At 33.1% G+C, this 19,750-nt stretch overlaps 1 protein-coding gene across 1 annotated transcript in view; it reads left to right on the top strand.

Moving 5' to 3' along the window:
• Positions 1–19,750, top strand: part of LOC137918621 (protein Dok-7-like) — a 287,040-nt gene that overhangs the window by 96,837 nt on the left and 170,453 nt on the right. Inside the window, exon 3 of the mRNA XM_068761449.1 lies at positions 127–172. Coding sequence (XP_068617550.1) covers positions 127–172 — 46 coding nt within the window. The remainder of the gene's footprint in view (positions 1–126; positions 173–19,750) is intronic.

Here is a 19,750-nt window from a genome sequence, read left to right as displayed (position 1 = left end):
TTAGGTCGAGAGGGGTGTACATGGGTAATTATCAGTAAGAAATGTTGGTCCGTCGAGGCAGATTTGTATCTAGTTTTGCTATGTATTTATATATTATAATTAATAAGAATATTTCTTTGTTCGCAGTGGAAGTCGCGATGGTGCGTTATGAGAAAGTTATCACCGGTTGCAGGTAAGGTTTTATTAATAATTATTATTAATTATCTTTTAACTTGAGTCATAACCTTATTGATATAATTAAAACTATAGTACATTCTTTAAAGATAAAGATAAAATTCATTTATTCAACATTGGATCTTTTAACAGAACTTCTCGTCAACTTATAATTTGTTTATTATTTGAACCTATCTTATTTTTGATTATACTCTGCTTCGTAAGGTGTTATATTTATGGTGAAGTAGGTAGAAGGTCCACAACAACACATCTTTTAATAGTATAACAACATATATATATATATATATGTGTATATATATATATATATATAGATATATATATATATGTATATATATATGTGCGTGTGCGTGTGTGTGTGTGTGTGTGTGCGTGTGCGTGTGTGTGTGTGAAAAGTACATTCGTCGTCTTTGTCGTTTTAGCCCACAGACGCGCACTACAAGGCATAGGCCTCACTGAGAGATAACTATGGGGATATATATATATATATATATATATATATATATATATATATATATATATATATTCGCCACGCTTGACAGTCAGGTTGTTAGCACTTCAATTTGATTTATGTACAAAGTGTGAATTATACAAGATTGCATCCCGAGAATTGAACTCCCTGCGTGCGATCGCTAGTCTTAGTGCTCTACTGCTGGGCAGAAGAAACAAGAAGAAACGCCACAAAAGCACATCTTTTAATAAAGTTCAATACAGATATATACATATACACTATCAGATACAGCCTAAATGAAATCAAAATAATCAGGCGACATCACTGCCAAGGATTCTTGTCATAAAATATTCGTTTATTGAATAATGAGGTCTTTTCCATAAACATGCTTTTAATTGTTTATTTCATTGACAATAAAATGGAGAATCGGTGTAATCCACAATTTTATTTGTAAGTGGAAAATAGTTAGTTAGCAAAAAAAAAGCATAAAATTTAGAACCATGTACACTGTACTACCGAAACATATACAAGTCAAAGCAAGTTTAGTGAAACACTCAACTCTAAGTCAAGATAACGTGTGAAGTAAGTACTTAGATGGAATATTAACTTTATAGTTCTCATAATATAACATAAATTAGCATAGATAGTCTTGTATTTATAAGTATGCCGTAGTTACACGATAAACAGTCAACATTTAGAGCGTAATAACATTTCCTATGCGACTTATTATCTCGCGACCAGGTAACGAGAGACAGAGCTATCAATAAAGGCAGCCGAAAACAAAATTTATTTCATCGACTAATCCGCACAATGCCGCAGTAGACCCCTTCGCATTAAACGGAGGGTAGATAAGAAAACTCGCCCGGTTTTGTAATGTTTCGAAGTCTTAGTGCCGATTACGCACCTTGCTTACGGTCTTTATTCCCAGACTTGGCGAGTTTGTGTCGGAAAAGTTTTTGTTTTATAAAAAAAATTATTGCCTTCTTATCTTAAGTTACAGGTTGGTTTTATCAAACGGTACAGGTTTTGCGCATCTTATTGCCGCTACAAAGTATAGAGTTACCTTTGTCTTAATAAGAAAGGACCAATATCTAGCCACTTGCGCACATTAGTGCTAAACACCGAGTCCAAATCGGTGTAACAGCTCCTGAAGATGCCCCGTGGAGGGGTGAAACACGTGTTGAGTGAATTTACGGTGGCGGTTGTGTAGTTGGCATTGTCTGTCGCATGCGCATTTACGAGCGGGCTGGCGGGCGGTGCACTTTCATGCACGACAACCACTGCATGTGCGGAGGTGGCTAGATATTGGTCCTTTCTTATTTAGGATGGACTTCCGCAATGTAACGCCTGACTCTATTAAATAATTACCTTTGTCTTTTTTTTTTGGGTAGAAAACCTACATAACTCTTTCCTCCCTGACGACAGAGTGTCTCGTAGAGAAAAGTTTTGCTTTCGAATCCATAAACAAAAACAGGATCTATCTATTTGAAGGTTAAGAGCGTTTCTTTCCTGTTCACTGTTCTTTATTACGAATAAACTAAACAAATGACTAGAGATATACTTTTTATGACTTTATCTCAGTGAATAAGATATAACTTTTATAAGTTTTGAGCAACTAACTATATAAATATGTTGTGAAAGATCTTTGTACCTCTCTGTACAAATATATACACTACTCATACAAATTTTTGTTGATATTCTTGGACTATATTGAGTCCTTTACCCAGATAAACCAGCTCCGTGGACAGTTTGGCTAATTCACACGACTTAATTAACAAACTTACTATCTATGCAGTTTGCTTAATTCTAACTTAAGTACAAGGAGTTAGTATTATATCTGTATAAGTTATAACATCTCAGCCGGGCTTCATGTTATCTTAGAGCCAGACATTTAATTTCCTCTCTGACTTGAAGCCGCGTTAAAAATTAACGATGGCTTGTAATTTAAATTAAAATACTTACTTATAACTTAAGTTTTAAAATAATATTTATCATTTTTAATTTAAAATTTAGGATTTATACATTTTTATTAACATATTATTTATGTGCTGTGATTACAACCATATATGAAAAACAGTGACGTTATAAGTACAAGAAATAAAAATTTAACAAATCATTGTGAGGTATTGGTGTAGGCATATATAATAAAGTTCCACGAGATATCTTCGACCTTTCGTTTCTTAGTTTTAAATGTAAAATTAAAAGTATATTATTAAATAAATCTTTTAATAGCATTCAAGAGTTTTTATTTAATATAAATGTGTGGAATTTGGTTTGTTAATTTTATATGATTGATATTATAATGTACATATAAAGGTTTTAAAATTTAATTTCTCAACAGATCAGCGTTCAGAGCCTGTGGTAGCTTATTACATATAATGTTAAAACAATCGACGATTCAAAAGCGCATGTAAATGTATATTTGAATAAAGATAATGAATTTGAATTTAGGCATATTTTTAAAGTGTCTTTCAATCCTTAGTAGCTGTTTATGTTCAGACTAATACTTGACTCAATTCTCCCTATACAGGATGTTTGGTTATAAGCGTAAATGAGGTGAATGTATAGTTTATTTACTGTCAAGTAATATATGGAACACCATATCCAAAAATTTATGATGCAATGATACAAAAAATTAATTAATGTAACATATATCAGTGAAAAGTGATATACAGTTTGATCGGAAACAGGTATAGACTTGTAAATTCTAAATAAAAAACAAAAGACATGAAAAATGTTTATTTCGACAACTAAATACATTCTTACTGTATATATACAAGCTATGGCCGTGACTTCGTCCGCGTAGAATATAACAAAAACATTTACACTTTACACCATGGTTACAGTTACATCATGAACTGATGGCAGGCCGGCCGCCAGAAGTATAGGTAATTAAAAACAATAAAGAATTGATTATAATTAGAATTCAATATTTCTCGAATGTACGAGAGTATTATTTTTGCTGTCGGCGGGCCACCAGTATTCGACCGGCGGGCCGCGGTCTGTGCATCCATGGTTTACACAGTTTTTTAAACGGTTTTATTTAGTTCGACTCGTACGGAATTTATTTGGATCAAAATTAGAAATTGAAATTTAAGCACCTTCCCGTTGTCAGATTGATCTGAAATTTGGTAAACACATTTAATTTAGATGACAATACAATATAATAAAATCAATAACATTATAAATCTACGATGGCCGCCGATACAAAATGGCGGATTACGTATTTTCCCTTAACCCCCTCAATGTGGATATCAAATGAAAGGGCTACACTAGTAAAACACGATGATTATGTCAAAATTTAATATTCAAGATGGACGCCGTTCCAATATGGCGGACTAGGAACATATTTTTCCACAACCACCACAATATGGATATCAAGAAACAGTTTAACTTAAAAGTTTTTTAAATGTATTTATTTTGTTGAAGAGTTTTCCAAAAAAAAGGAGTAGCCTAGGTTACTCTTTATTAGCTAAGTTTCAGTATAACTCCTTTCGAAATCGATCCAGCCATTTCATAGATTAGGTGAAACAAATAGACAAAAATTTAGAAAAATGTAAATTTGCTATACGTACTGTGTATATATTCATATGCACATTGTAAAAAGCGGTTATTTTAATATTTCAAACAGACACTCAAATTTTATTTTATCTGTATAGATATATAAATGTGTGTTTTCTGTTTATTGAAATAGTGGTAAAAATAAATTAAAAATTTCGTCATAATGTGACATTGATAAGTAAACATACTGTTACATATAAAAATGATAAGGTTTTTTTTATAAACTTTTGTAGTTCACGATATTTAGAATCAATTGGAGCACCATTAAAAGATAATAAGAACCTCCACAAACAAAATCTTTGAGACCACAGGATCTATCGCGGTCTATCTTTCGCGTATATTGGTAAAAGTCTTTTAACAAATTTTATAACTAGAAATTTGATCAATAGACAGGTTGACCATTGCGATAATTTTTTTTTTATTAAACTACATCTGGCCAGTAACTTTTGACAGTTCAAAGTTCGTTAAGTCAGTTGAACACGTATATTTTTTTTCTATAACAACGCGTAGAATCCTTGTTTTCGATTTTTAAAATATAAATATTTCAAATGTTCATTTGTATCTTGATGTAAGAGACAAGATAATTAATTAATATTTGACGTTTCGGAATTTATTCTAAGAAACTTTATAAGAACGAAGCCTCTAAGTTATTGCAACACTAAAACTATTTAATATATAAATATTCATTACCTTATAAACCTGTTGTTACGATGAACGAATTAAAAACCTTCAAGGTCTTTTACTTCTTCACTTTTTTAATCCATTATTCAATAGTTATAAAATCACCGATCCGTAGTTTCACCTCCTACAGATGATATATATATATATATATATATATATATATATATATATATATATATATATATATATATATATATATCACCCAGCGGTAGAGGAGTGAGACTTGCGATTGTACATCCCAGGTTCAATTCCAGGGATACAATGTTATATGATTCACACTTTGTACATCATGTCGGGATGGCATTGCTTACAAGTAAGTTCTAGAGGATGGTCAGCAACGTCTTCTGCATACACCTTGAACACCACACCATCAGCAGTGTGGTGATGGCCAATCAAGCCTGGCGATTGTGATATATCCCCCCAGCCTTGCAAAAGCCGTCAATAGGATGAAACGACAGCGTATTAATATAGTGTTTTTATGTATTATGTGTGTTTATAATTAAAAGCATTTAAAAAGCCTATTGCGAGGCAAATGTCACCCCTATAGAGATCACAACCATGACCAATCGTAAGGGTGAAAATCGAACAGCGACTTCCTGCATTTTAACTATGTCGTCGATGGAATATAGAGATAAAACTAAACAAGATAAAATAATAATAGTTGAGATTTATTTGAATGCAGTAAATTATTGTTTTTGTGTGGATTTTGATAAATAATTATATTAATAAACGAAAGGGTAAGATACCTCTTTTATAAATAGAGCAAGTACCTCTGAATACGGGACATATCTAGTGGGATATGGCAAGCAGAAGACCGATAAAAGGCTTTGCGTCAGTTTCATGCCGGAACAAGGCACAATCGGACGTTTTTAATATATTTGTCAAATAACTTACCACTTTCTGATCATAACTGGATTATTTGCAACAGTTTACATTATCAGTAAGAAAAGGACCAATATTTAGCCTCTTCCGCACATGCAGTGGTAGTCGTGCAACAAAGTGCACCGCCCGACAGCCCGCTAATAATTGCGCATGCGGCAAACAATGCATTACACAACTACCACCGTTAAATCACTCAACACGTGTTTCAGCCTTCCACGGGGCATCTTCAGGAGTTATGTTACACTGATTAGATTTAATCTTACCGACTAAATCTTAAATAGTTTACATCATCATCATCATATCATCCGATAAACGCTCAATGCAAGGTTTCTTTAAAAATCGCCACGATGACTGCTCTTGCGCTGCTAGCATTCTGCGATTTCCTGCAATCTACCAAGTGAGGGTCTAACTAAGTCACGTCTACTGCCTCGTTGTCAGTTGCAGGATCGATGTTCATTGCTACTTATGTCGAGCAATACTGCGAGCTACGACTCCTTATTTCTAATTCGATCTCGCAACGAAACTTCTAACATATCCCTTCCCATCGCTATCTGTGTAACTTCGAGCCTTATTATAAAGTAAAGTAAAGTAAGCGACTATATCTCAGATCCTTTGGTCATCACTGGCAAAACCTACGAAAGTTTACATACAAGGTTTATGATACAACTTGAGATGTTATTTGACTGTCGTCAGCTATTTGCATCAAGCACGATTCTTAGTATGCTCATTAATAATTGATCAACAAAGTCTAGCTTTTGCAATGTAGCCTTGGGGTGATGTCATTGGAGCGACACTTCTGAGAAACGAAGGTTAACACTGGGCCATTCCGCGTACCGTTAATAATATAAACCTATCTTTATACAATTTATTTCCTTGTAAAAGCATTTAGGTGTTGACTGTACTAGGAAATAAGAATATTCTAGAACACTTCACTGATATACAAACCGTACCATAGATGTGATAGAAATAATATTTACCTTAAGTCTAAGACTATTTCGGAAATGATCTGATGTTCGTTTTTGACAGCTCTAGATCATTTTTCAGATTCTCGGGGCTGACGACCCGCGTAGTACGTTACCAAATTTTGACACGACACTTTATATGAATATTGAATCTGATCAAACTAAAATGCTTACGAATAAATCAATCGATCAAAATGCGTATGCGGCAAACAATGCGAATCACACAACCGCCACCGCCAAATTACTCAACACGTGTCTCACCCCTCCACGGGGCATCCTCAGGAGTTATGTTACACCGATTAGTGCCAAACACAGAGAAACACAACACGCATTTGTCAGCGGGCTGGCGGGCGGTGCACTTTATTGCACGACTACCACTGCATGTGCGGAATTGGCTGAATATTGGTCCTTTTCTTACTTAGGATGGACTTCCACGAGGTAACGCCTGATTCCATTAAATATGTTACTTAAACACACTTGGAAAGGGCAATTCTCTACCTTATTTTACTTTAGTATTTAAATATATTTCACTCTGCGATGTTATATTAAAGAGAAAGCTACAAAATAACGGCAACTTAAACTCGCAATTAATTACCGTTACGTGCTAATTAGCAAAAATTACTAACGAGATGATATCTTACAGCTAAGAATTTTATCTTTCATGTGGTATATGTTTAGACTGTATTTCGGATTCTATTACCAAACAACATTTTTATTTCAATCATCATTATCCACTATTGAACTTCATCATCCCCTATAGATTTCTAAAAAAGATCCGTTGGAAATGACCCTCGCCTAGCATCTTTCGACTTGGGTCTTGTGTTTACCTTGTGCGACCAGAACTTCTGAACAGATATATAGATAAAAGTTTTCTATTACACGTAAAATGGTTTTAAGGGTTTTATGTGTTGTGGAACCACGTATGCGGTACGGCTTGAAATTTTATTTTCAGTACGGCACTAACAGCCTCCGCTCACCTGTCATGGAAGCTACTTTTAAGTTTATTTTTTCCTTCCATTTTTGTCCGAATGCTTCGAAATACGAATCGTTGATTAAACTGAAAGTATATTTACTTCACATCGAAAGTTTTGGCGGGAATCCAGGGGAATGCTAATATATATTTTTTTTTTTACTGTCAAACGAAAATGTTATTGTATCTGTGGACGTAATAAATCTTAATTTTTTTTCCTTCGGCCCGTTAAGGAGTGATTTGTATTAAATGGATGTTTCTGGGTAAATTTTTTTCTTACGTATTTGATGAATTATATTTGTTAATGTACATTTGTGCTCCGTTGTATAATAACTTGGGAATGATGGATGATATTTAAAGATTGACGAGGTACTTTTATTTTTTCACAAAAAAAGGTTTTATATTTCTGGATAATTAAAAAAATGATTTACTCTTTCTTTTGCTGACTATCGAAGTGTTTATTATTACTCCAGTATTTTGTCAGTGGTTAAGGATCTCACAATAGTAGGACTCTTATATTCTCTGTATTATATGTTCTCGTCTGTCGCATATATTGTGTCAGTAATTTTCAATAGGACTGTTTAGAAGCAGTCCAAGGCCATTCTAAAGTTTGTGTCACGCTGCCTTTGCATGTCCGTGGAGTTTTTTGTAGAGCCTTAAGGCTCCAGAGGTCATTTCTTCTGCATCCTATATGGCCTACCCATTGCCATTTCAATTTACTAATCCGTTGGACTATATCGGATATTTCGTTCATCCACGAATCTCTTTATTCCCGATTTGACAATAGACCATTCGCGTTAAGAAACTGGTGACACGTTGTTATTATTTGAGAATTTAAACACCTGTATAAACACTTCTGTACGGCGCTTGTCCGCAACAAAACTGTTCACATAGCCAAGCGTCGACTATAGTCGACGGCTGTAATATGAATACGCACGGCCGAGCGTCGACTTTAGTCGTCAACAAATAAATTCTAACCTATCTCTGCAATTACAGTTTAGTATAATAACATTAAGTGAATGTAAAGCGTATCTGTAGCAGCTTGAAATGTAAAACACTTTCATCACAAGTGTATTAAAGAGCAAGACGAGCACAGGCAGGTAAGAGTCGGCTGTGGACAGTCAATTGTTGCCGTCGTATATACTCGACGCTCGTACTGAATTGGTTAAAGTCTAAGTATGCCGGTCAGAATATTAAGACGTGTCTCTATAACTTATAATATAAAATTCTCGTGTCACGGTGTTCGAACTTGAACTCCTCCGAAACGGCTTGACCGATTTTTACCAAATTTTACATGCGTATTCAGTATGTCTGAGAATCGGCTACTATCTATTTTCCATACCCCTAAGTGATAAGGGTTGTTCACCCTTAAATTTTTTTTTAAATTTTTTAGACAATTTTTTTGGTTTTTATTTTATTATGATACAGCATACAAAAATACATACAAACCTAAATTTTCACCCCTCTACGATCAACCCTTATCTTACATTTGTTAATCAAAAACTTTAATATTTTTTGCAAAACAACGTTTGCGGGATCAGCTAGTAACTTATAATGATCTAAATGGTCTACTCCTTTCGAATCTATGCACACAGCGGATGTTTAAGTTTTTCAGTCAGTACGCGGGGTTGCACTGGTTAGAACCAATTTCGATACTACAAAAGCAGAAGACCGACACAAAAAACGGAAAATTTTCCTAAAAAAAAGTACAGTCAGTAACAAGAGACACTACTAAATGAGGGGAGGAGACAGTAGTCGAATTTATGACGACGATTTTAACTCGAACAGACTATAGTGCTTTATGACATAAACTCCTTTATCTTAAAAGGTCGTCAACGTCGTTCCGACCAAATGTCCTAGGTATGAAATAGGATTTGCGAGGATGTCATTTCCTCGCGCCATAAGTCGTCGCCATTACCGAGACGCGCATTGTAGCCGACGCGGGATCCGGCTTAATATAGCATCCGATCGCTCTTGACACCGGCCCGTCTTAAATATACCTTCGCGGTCATAGAGCAGGCGATGCGCAGAGACAATGAACATTACCTGATTTTATTTTTTATCTATTCTACGCAATATGTAAACTGCCAATTGTCACTTTAACTTTCAAATTCGAGCTGTCAAGTGCGAGCTAAAAGTATAATATCGAAATGTATTTATAACCTGTTGAAGAATTTAGACTCACATGTTTCTCGCCCACAACAATTTCTGTCCTGGTTTTCTATTCCATTACCAGGATATATTCTTTAAGAACACAAATAACAAGTTTCTTTCTGCATCTTGACACGTGCTTCGGATATTAGACAGCAACCAAAAAAGCTTCTATAGTGGTTGACTCTTCACAAGTTTAAACCTGTCGTGTACTCACTTAGTGATGTCAGCCTATAGGCGCCCAGTGCAAAGCACATGTCTCCTTCGAAGATATCTACTAGGGGATATATCATAATCGGCACGCTTGAAGGGGTGTAGATCGCAGTGTTATTGTGGTATTTAGAGGGCGCTGCTATCGATCCTCTGGAAACTTAAATGTGAGTTGTGGCGATGCTATATAGTTAATACACAAAGGAATCGAATCCACGACCTATGATCGCAAGTATCAATCCTTACAACTGGGCTAAACATTTTACCATCAATAATTATGTTACTTGAAACACTAGGATTATAAAAGCTCTGTTCATCGATTACTCTGTACATTAGACCAGCGTTCTTAGAAACGAATCTGACATCAGCTTTTAAGAATCCGTGATACGAAGGAGGTGAGGAGGGACGGTCTGTTTTGATGCTGTAAATCTGTCAGTGCGTCGCTTTGTGCATCTGCCCGCTGCGGTGCAGTTGCATAACCCGGGTGGCCGGGATTCGAATCCTTAACAGACGGTCATTAAATTTCAACAGTAATTTCTTTGTAGAAAGTTTTATTTCTGTTTAATTTTAAGCTATATATTTTGAATTACCAAATAGCCCAGAACATCGCTTTTCAAACTTACATTTTCATTTGTGAGCATTTCTCTAGTCATTCAATACACTGCATAAAAATGTCAGATCTAGATTCCGAAAGACGACAATACAATCTTCTTTAGTGCGCTAGAGCTTTTTGGTTCCCTGATCTCTACCACTATGTTTACAAAATCCATTCTACGCGATCATGTTCTCATATTAAAAATAAATTGAAAGTAAAAACTTGTATATTAAACGAATATTTAATAATAGAATCTTTGTCAGTGATTTCGCCTGATTATTTTGTTTTCATTTACGCTATATCTGATAAAGTGTGTTTAAATCCGTATTGTTTAACTTAAAAGATGTGTTGTTGTGTAGTTTCTTCCTGCTTCTTCTCCACAACTATAGCACCTTGCAAAGCAGAGTAAAAATATATACATAATAAAGTTACGACCAATAAAAGTTATATGAAAGTGCCTGAGGGTATCGAGTCTAGTTTTTCAAAGTCAAGAAAAACGACCAGAAAATCAAACGGCTGAAGGTGACTCGAGAAAACGAGGATAAAGGTTCTAGTGGTCACGGTCTCAAAAGATCATCATTTCAACCGTTGGGCGCCCACAGCTGGACATATACCACTTCAATAGATTTCTAATAAGACCAGCGTTTTTCGAACATTATAACATGGTCATCTGACTACCTTCCGTAAGGCGTCTGCTTAGTGTATTTGGCCTGCCCAACTTGCCATATCAATGTGCCAAACCACCGGGCTATGTCGTTTACATACGTTAATCAAAGAATCTTATTCCTGATTTGGATGATAAACGATTTAAATTTCGAATTTCTAAGAGAGATGTCATCAAAATTTTTAACTGTATTATTTTATTTATTCATATTCAATTAACATTGTCTTGTTACGTAGGTTATTTTAAAGTTTATTTAGAAATGCCTCAGGCGCGCTATCGTATACACAAAAATGAATTATTAAATGAACCACTGCTATTCATTCCAGCGTAGATATATTCTAGAAGGGTTTGTTTGAGTAAATAGAATATTCTAGAACTATTTTTTTATTTAAATCTCTTACAATAGTTGACAATTGACAACTTTTGTATTCTATTCTTTGTTTATTACAACGTATAAACTGAGATGGAACCTTCGTTATAATTGACTTGTTTTAAAAATGACCCGGTGTTGTAATGGTTGTTCCACAATACATTTTTAATAGTATATTATCTATGTGCTATAATTTAAAATCTTATATGAAAAATAGTGACTTACATAAAAAATAAAGTAAACTTGTAACGCCTTAATTTCGTCTTAAAAAGGTTGACAAGTCCTTCATGGGTGTACGCAAATCTAATAAAGTTCCACGAGATATCTCAGACCTTATGTTTCTTATATATTACTAATAAGCATGGGTGTACGCAAATATAATAAACTTCTAGGAGATATCTCAGACCTGTTTCTCATATATTACTAAATATATCTTATTATAGCATTTAAGAATTTTTACTTATACGAAATATGTGGAACTCGATTTTTAACTCATTTACACTACCCTTCGATAAATATTGCACATTATCGATCTTTGGAGAGAGACAATCAGCTTATTTCGGCTTAGTAGAGCGTTATCTCTGTCGCACGAAATAAACAATTGAACAATGACTGTCAAAACGTCACATAGGTAATGTGGGACAGAGATATTGCTCTACGAAGCTAAAATTAGCCGAATGTCTCTTTCCAAAGGTCGATGTGTAATATTTTTCGCCGGGTACTGTACATGGTTGGTATAATATAAACATGAAAAATTGTTAAATTTGATTTAAAAGTGCAACTGTTGTGTTTCTGGCCGGATCTTCTTAACAGGTCATTCCGAGACGGTGGTAGCTTACTACATATAATGTTACATACGTGCACATATAAATAAATATATTTAGAATTTGTATAGATAATTTACCAGTTGGTATCTCGATATTTGATCACAAAAATAATAAATAAACCTTCATCATTTCTTCAGCCGTAAAAAGTCCAGTTTTAGACATAAGTTCTCCTCCTATAGATTTAATATATACATTTAAAAAACTTTCAAGTCAAACGGTTTTTTGATACCCATATTGTAGTGGTTGTGGAAAAATATGTACCTAGTCCGCCATATTGGAACGGCGTCCATCTTGAATTTTAAATTTTGACATAATCATCGTGTTTTACTAGTGTAGCCCTTTCATTTGATACCCATATTGAGGGGGTTAAGGAAAAATACGTAATTTTGTATCGGCGGCCATCTTAGGTTTATAATGTTATTGATTTTATTATATTGTATTGTCATCTAAATTATGTACCAAATTTCAGATCAATCTGACAACGGGAAGGTGCTTACGTTTCAATTTCTAATTTTGATCCAAATAAATTCCGTACGGGTCGAACTAAATAAAACCGTTTAAAATAGGAACGATTAAAAGCGGCCAGCATTGTCTGTCTATCTCGTTCTTGTGCCTACGGGTTCAAGGTCACCCCGCCAGAACCTTAAAGCCTTAGTGGTCATTTCGAGATATGCAGCCTGCCCACTGTCACTTCAAGTTGCTAATCTCTAAGTCAATTATTTCTGTTCGACTTCAGATCTCATTCCTGACTTAATAAATTCTTGAACTAAACTCTAAAATACCACCCAAACTCCTAGTTTAGTCCCTTTACCAGACTAAAATCGATTAATCAATGTGTTTAATAATTTAGTTTATTATAAAAATTTAAATAACTGAATTAAAAATATTATGCAAAAATAATAAAAATTCGAAAATATTAAATGTAATTGTAAAAATAAAATCTCAGACGCTAATGTCTGTGGACTATAGATTATAAAAAAAATTGTAGAAAAAATGTTGTATAATCTGTACTTAGAAATAGCAGTTATTTACGTAATTGGTTATTAATAAAAATGCTTACAGTTGTGTCATCTCTTAAGATGACGTAAATGTTATTGACCACATTCATCCCTTTCTAAGTTCTTGTACTTGAAAATTTGGTAATTCAGATAGATAGCTCACCTTGAGAGTTCGTTTCAAAATTGATTGCCTAATAATTACAAAACGCTAGCGTAACATTGAAATAACCGACGATTTAAAACTAATCAAGATAAAAATGTTTTAACAAGTACTTTTACTGAATCTAATGATTCTCTACGACCAATTTTATAATCATTGATTGAATCAGTTGACTCAGTTTATGTCACTTGCAGTTTTAATGTAAATTAAAGCGTTGGCTTATTGTGGAAAACACTTTTGTGTTGAAAAATCCGTATTTTGACTTTACTACCTAATTTTACTTTTAAATTGTAAGAACATGTGTGCTAGATGCAAAATGTTTCCTTTAGATCTTATAGGATATCTATAGGAAGACTTATGTCTAACTGAGAACATCCTGCGCCTAAAATAAAGAATTTAATTTTGCACCTAAAATATATTATTAAGACTCTTGTGAGTGTGTATATAGGTTGAAAGAAAATGATTCTTATGGATCATACCAGAAATAAATCCTAGAAATATTTCGATTTAAAAGCGAATTCCATAATTAGCCAACACTTAGTCCATCGTTCATCCATATATTTTTATCGTGTCATCGGATTATAGTTCACCCCCTGCATCACTTGAAACGTTTATGTATTTCAATGAAACACAGAATACATTTTTAAATTAAAAAAAAAAAAACAGTAAAATATGAAATAAATGATCTTATCTCATGATAAACAGACATCACACGAAAATGGGCATAAATGTGTAAGTAAAAAGGTAAAATATTCCGCACATGAACTATCCCATAAAACTTGAAACGTACCTGTTTTCGCTGACTCACATTCGCACACGGAAATCCGAAATGATAACCGCGGTTGAGCTAGTGACGTGAATACTGTCATAAATATCGATATCGATATAAATATTTTATACATAATATTTAGAAGAACGAAAGTTTTCTATTGTTTTTTACTGGGAGCTGTTATATTAATGGATATATATCATATATTTCAAATAAGTTATCCATTGGATATTTATTAGAAATACAATAATAACTAAACACTTAGAACTAATAATTCTCTTCTAACTCTATTGGTAAACAGTCGCTCAATAAGCCAAGAAAGGGATTATGATCGGGATTTCTTTCATTTTATCAGGAATAAAGATATAGATAGACGAACAAAATTAAGAGAAGTATCTCAGTGGCAACACAGGCTACATAGCTCGTTGAATAGAAGGCCGATAGTTTAAAAGAACCTTAAGATTTTGGAATGGAGACCATGGGTCGAGACCATGAGACGACGTCGAAAGACTCTTGAATGCCATTTTTAATCGGTCCCATTAGAAAAGAAGAAAGAAAAGAAAGGTAGAATGGAAAGACTACCCTTAGACCCTCTTGGATATGAATGCAGAAAAAAGCAGTAACTTTATCGAAAGTTCTCGAAAATTGCAGCTTAATGTTCTAAAAGTATTGTATGATGTTCCATTTAAATTCTCTAAAGACTTTGTTGCAGAACATTTTGTGCTGCATTTGACTCGTGGCCCATTTAAATCAGATCAAGTGGCTCTCGTGTTGACCTAAATAGACCAATTAGTTGCTATACACTTTCAATTGCTGATATTACTGTATTTAAAATATCGTTTTGCGTTAGCTATACCTTAGCGCGGTTTATTGATTAGGGTCTTGTTTGCTGTAATATATAAACTGAATGAAATGTTTTGGAAATTTATATCCGTTTATTGTAAGGAACTATACAGTTTATTTTTTAAAGATATTTATATAACAGTACTTTAGTACAAGTTGTAAACAGTAGTTCAGTAAGTTTAAATTCGATCATTTGTTTCTATGATTTTATATTTTACTAGCTGATCCCGCAAACGTTGTTTTGCCATGTATGTTATTTCTAGGAAATATTAAAAAACAAATAAAAAATAAGGGCTGATCGTAGAGGCATGAAAATTTAAGGTTGTATGTATTTTTGTATGCTGTATCATAAAAAAATAAAAACAAAAAAATTGTCCAAAAATTAAAAAAAAATTAGAGGTGGGGACCACCCTTAACATTTAGGAGGATGAAAAATAGATGTTGTCCGATTCTCCACCCTAACCGATATGCACGCTAAGATTCACGAAAATCGGTGTAGCCGTTCCTGAGGAGTTCAATCACGCACACTGTGACACGAGAATTTAATATATTAGATTTAAAAATGACATATCGATATTCGACTGCCCAATAAGGACATCACTAAACGGACAAAGGTGTTTATTGTGTTGTTGACTTCACGACAGGTGGCAAAGCGGTCCGATTTTTTGTCTCTTTTGTTTGCATGCACTGAGATTAAGCGTCGCCTTCCTTTTTCGACTATTTCCCTTTAACTGGCTGATTTACGGGATGACTTCGCTTGGAAAAAAATCATTTGCTTAACCATAAGAAATATTTGTATTAACTTGTTTATATAGGTTGAGGTTTTATTTTTTTGTTTCACTTTTGCTTCCTGTTTTAGTTATGCGCTTATAAAAAATGTTTTTTTGTTTTAAATTATTGTTTTCATTATCAATTATGTTTTATTTTACGAAATATAATATTTGACGGTTGAGTTTAAGCTTTTTTTTAAGCATGTGATCATATAATATAATTTTAGATAAAATATCATTTTACTTGAGATTAGTTATGCGCTTATAAAATATTTTTTGTTTTAAATTATTGTTTACATTATCATTTATGTTTTATTTTACGAAATATAATATTTGACAGTTGAGTTCTACAAGCATGTGATCATATAATAAAATGTTAGATAGAATATCATTTAACCTAAAATTCAACCAAGTTTAAAAAGATTTATATGGTTATTGTTTATTATTTTCATTTTTGTTTATGAAATATTTAAAAAAAATTACTTTTCCATTTTTGAATAAATTGAGGTTATCTGCACATTATACAATACAGTTTTTCACAGATAAAAAAAGGATTACATTGTTTCTAGATCTTTCTTTACATATGAATAAATTGATGTTAAATAAATTATATTTATTAACCTTATCTCATTTAATATTTTTAAGGATCTAAGGTCTATGTATTGTTGACATAACTTGACATAAGTTCTTGCGAGTTACTTGCAAGTAACTTGATATCTTTAACGGTAAATGGTGATAGTCTGCCATCAAACTAACGACGTGGGACGTGCCGTCTTCCGAGCCACCATTGTCCGCGGCCCACTGATCCGAGAGCTCCCACGGCTTCGGTAAATGTAACGGATATTTTAAATAAAACATTTCGATGTTCCTTTTTTAAAATATGCCTTTATATATTCTTTTATTTCCTGCCAATGTTTTAAAAAATGTAGTAATTGATATTCTTTTTTATTACAATAAATAGAGGGTAAAAAAGAAACGATTGATATGGTACAAGAGGCGGTCTTATCACTCGAGGCGATCTCTATCAGACAACCTTTGGATGGAGATAGAGAAATGAGGGAGAGAGCAGTTTTATTCAGACGTTCATGGCCGTAACGCTCTGATGACAAGGTGTTTGGCACTAATCGGTGTAACATAACTCCTGAAGAAGCCCCGTGGAGAGGTGAAACACGTGTTGAGTAATTTGGCGGTGGCGGTTGTGTGATTCGCATTGTTTGCCGCATACGCATTTATCAGCGGGCTGGCGGGAGGTGTACTTTATTGCACGACTACCACTGCATGTGCGGAAGTGGTTAAATATTAGTCCTTTTCTTAGGATGGACTTCCGCAAGGTAACGCCTGATTCCATTAAATAGCTCTGATGACAATGTATCAAGCCACGGTTTCGTAATTCTAAAATTTAAGATTTTCAGGTTAACAATTTACAAAAATTAAAACACTTCAGACGAGAACTTCTGTCACCATCATCATTATCGTTTTCTGATCTGTTCATGTCCACAGCTGGACATGAACCTCCCACATATATTTACAATTAGTCAGAACAAAGACACATTGTGGATGGACATCCTCGACTTTCATATGTTCAGTTTTTGTTTTTATATTCATTTGTTTACTTGTACAAAATATTTAATACAATCATATAATTTAAAACTCCTTCGCAAAATAGTAGGATTTTTTTAATGTGATGAATTTTGAGAATGTAATGACAACATACAACAATAGCTCTGTAAAAAAAACACAGAGAACTTCACAATAAAGCGTCACAAAATAATACGCCTATATATGTATATGCATATACAGATTTATATATATATATATATATATATATATAAATCTGTAACTAATACAACTGATATGACTAATAATAAATCCATACCAGACGTCACAACGTACAATATACATATATATATTTATATATATATATTTATATATATATATACATATATATACATAGAGTGTTCACTAAACACCATGGGCCTATGAAAGACCCGTCGCATGTTTGCAGGTTGCAGGCACATAAAACACATACATAAACATATACACGGATACCTTTCTCTTCGGAACAATTAATAAATGTTTACATGTTTACGTGTCTGTTTATTATTGGTGTACTTTTTTGTTTTTACTGTACTTTCATTCATAACTATCATAAATTACTGTAATTATTGTGCGCAATAAACATATATATCCTCGAGAAATTTTAAGGTTATTTTTTCCAGTATTAACATATACAGTATTACATGAATTCAATGTATTATTATTTTTCACATAAGCATATATAGCGTGCTATAGCATGTTTCTTATTTTAAACTGACATATCTAGTGTAATTGTTTAAAAATAGTAAATGGCAGTTTCAAAAATCGAACTTGAAAAACTATATGCCTTAAAAATGAACAACATTAAACTTTAAACAATGTTATTGTAAATTTAACCTTTTGTTTTATACGATAAGGTACATTTTAGCATAACAAGTAAAATCGTACAGGAAACACGCTTGTTTTATTTTTTCACAAACAAGAAGTTATACTCGTGTTTAATCCGAAAAGGGAACCGAAATTGTTAGGTGTTGTATTACATGTCGTATTACATTACTCATTCAACATGAATATTACACTAACAGACGTTAACACAAACGCTATATAGCTGTTTACTGATGCTATTTCGCGTGCTAATTGAATGCGAAATTAAATCTCGTGTAATAAATAATTAAAACGTTTTTGATTTTAATTTGTGTGTTATACGCCAAACATGCAGACGATATTTAGTTGTTTTGTCTAATAACTGTGCCGGCAACTTCGTGTCGAAGTCATAAAAAGAATACTTAGTTTTATTTTAGTTCAAGAACTTTTTAAAAATAAAAGTAGCCAAGTTAATCCTTATTACATCCGCTATCTGCCAATATAAGTCTCGTGAAAATCCGTTCAGCTATTTCGGAGATTATTCCGAACAAACAGACAGACAAAATTTTCATAAAATGTAATTTGATAAATGTACCGTATATATATCAAAAGATAATTATTTATATTATCAAATATATCAGAAATAATATATCATACTGTATTTATTATAAGTATATATTCTATATACATATGTATGTATATATGTTTGTTTTGTACACGTTAACTACCTGTATTTATATTTCTATTGTTTTCATACTATGGTTGTGTAGATGAAATTGCCTAATGTGATTAGACCGCGTTGCATGTCATATATATATATATATATATATATATATATATATATATATGAAATTAAAAAATCTTCCAGGAGATATATAACAAAGTGGGTTGGCACCCCACTATAACGACGACAAAGTCAAGCAAGTCGTTGAATGTGGACAGCGCAAGAACGATCGTGGCTATCTTTGGAGGGAGGTTCTATACCTTGGTGTAGGCTTCTATCACTTAAGAAAATCGTGAACATTTTAAGTAGATATACTGGAATTTTTACTTTTATAAACAACTTAATATATCAAGATAAAACTGCACTGGACAGATTCAGTCAGACAAGCACATGTGACATTTGAGACAATTCATATGATTGATACGTAACTGTCATATGTCTTGCTTATCAGTATAAAAATATATTTATATATTTTTCATTTTGTGGCATGTCAACTTAAAGGCTGTATTGATATTTATTACAAGCTTACGACATTTATTTTTTAAACCTTGTGTCATATTTATGTATATACGTAGTATAATGCAAGTTTAT

Source organism: Battus philenor, unplaced genomic scaffold (assembly GCF_028537555.1).
Source record: "Battus philenor isolate CCGP_79_NKW_IND1 unplaced genomic scaffold, ilBatPhil1.0.hap1 SCAF_15, whole genome shotgun sequence".
Classification (NCBI taxonomy): Eukaryota; Metazoa; Arthropoda; class Insecta; order Lepidoptera; family Papilionidae; genus Battus; species Battus philenor.
The sequence above is the reverse complement of the archived record's forward strand: the minus strand, read 5'-3'. Positions and strand labels throughout refer to the sequence as shown.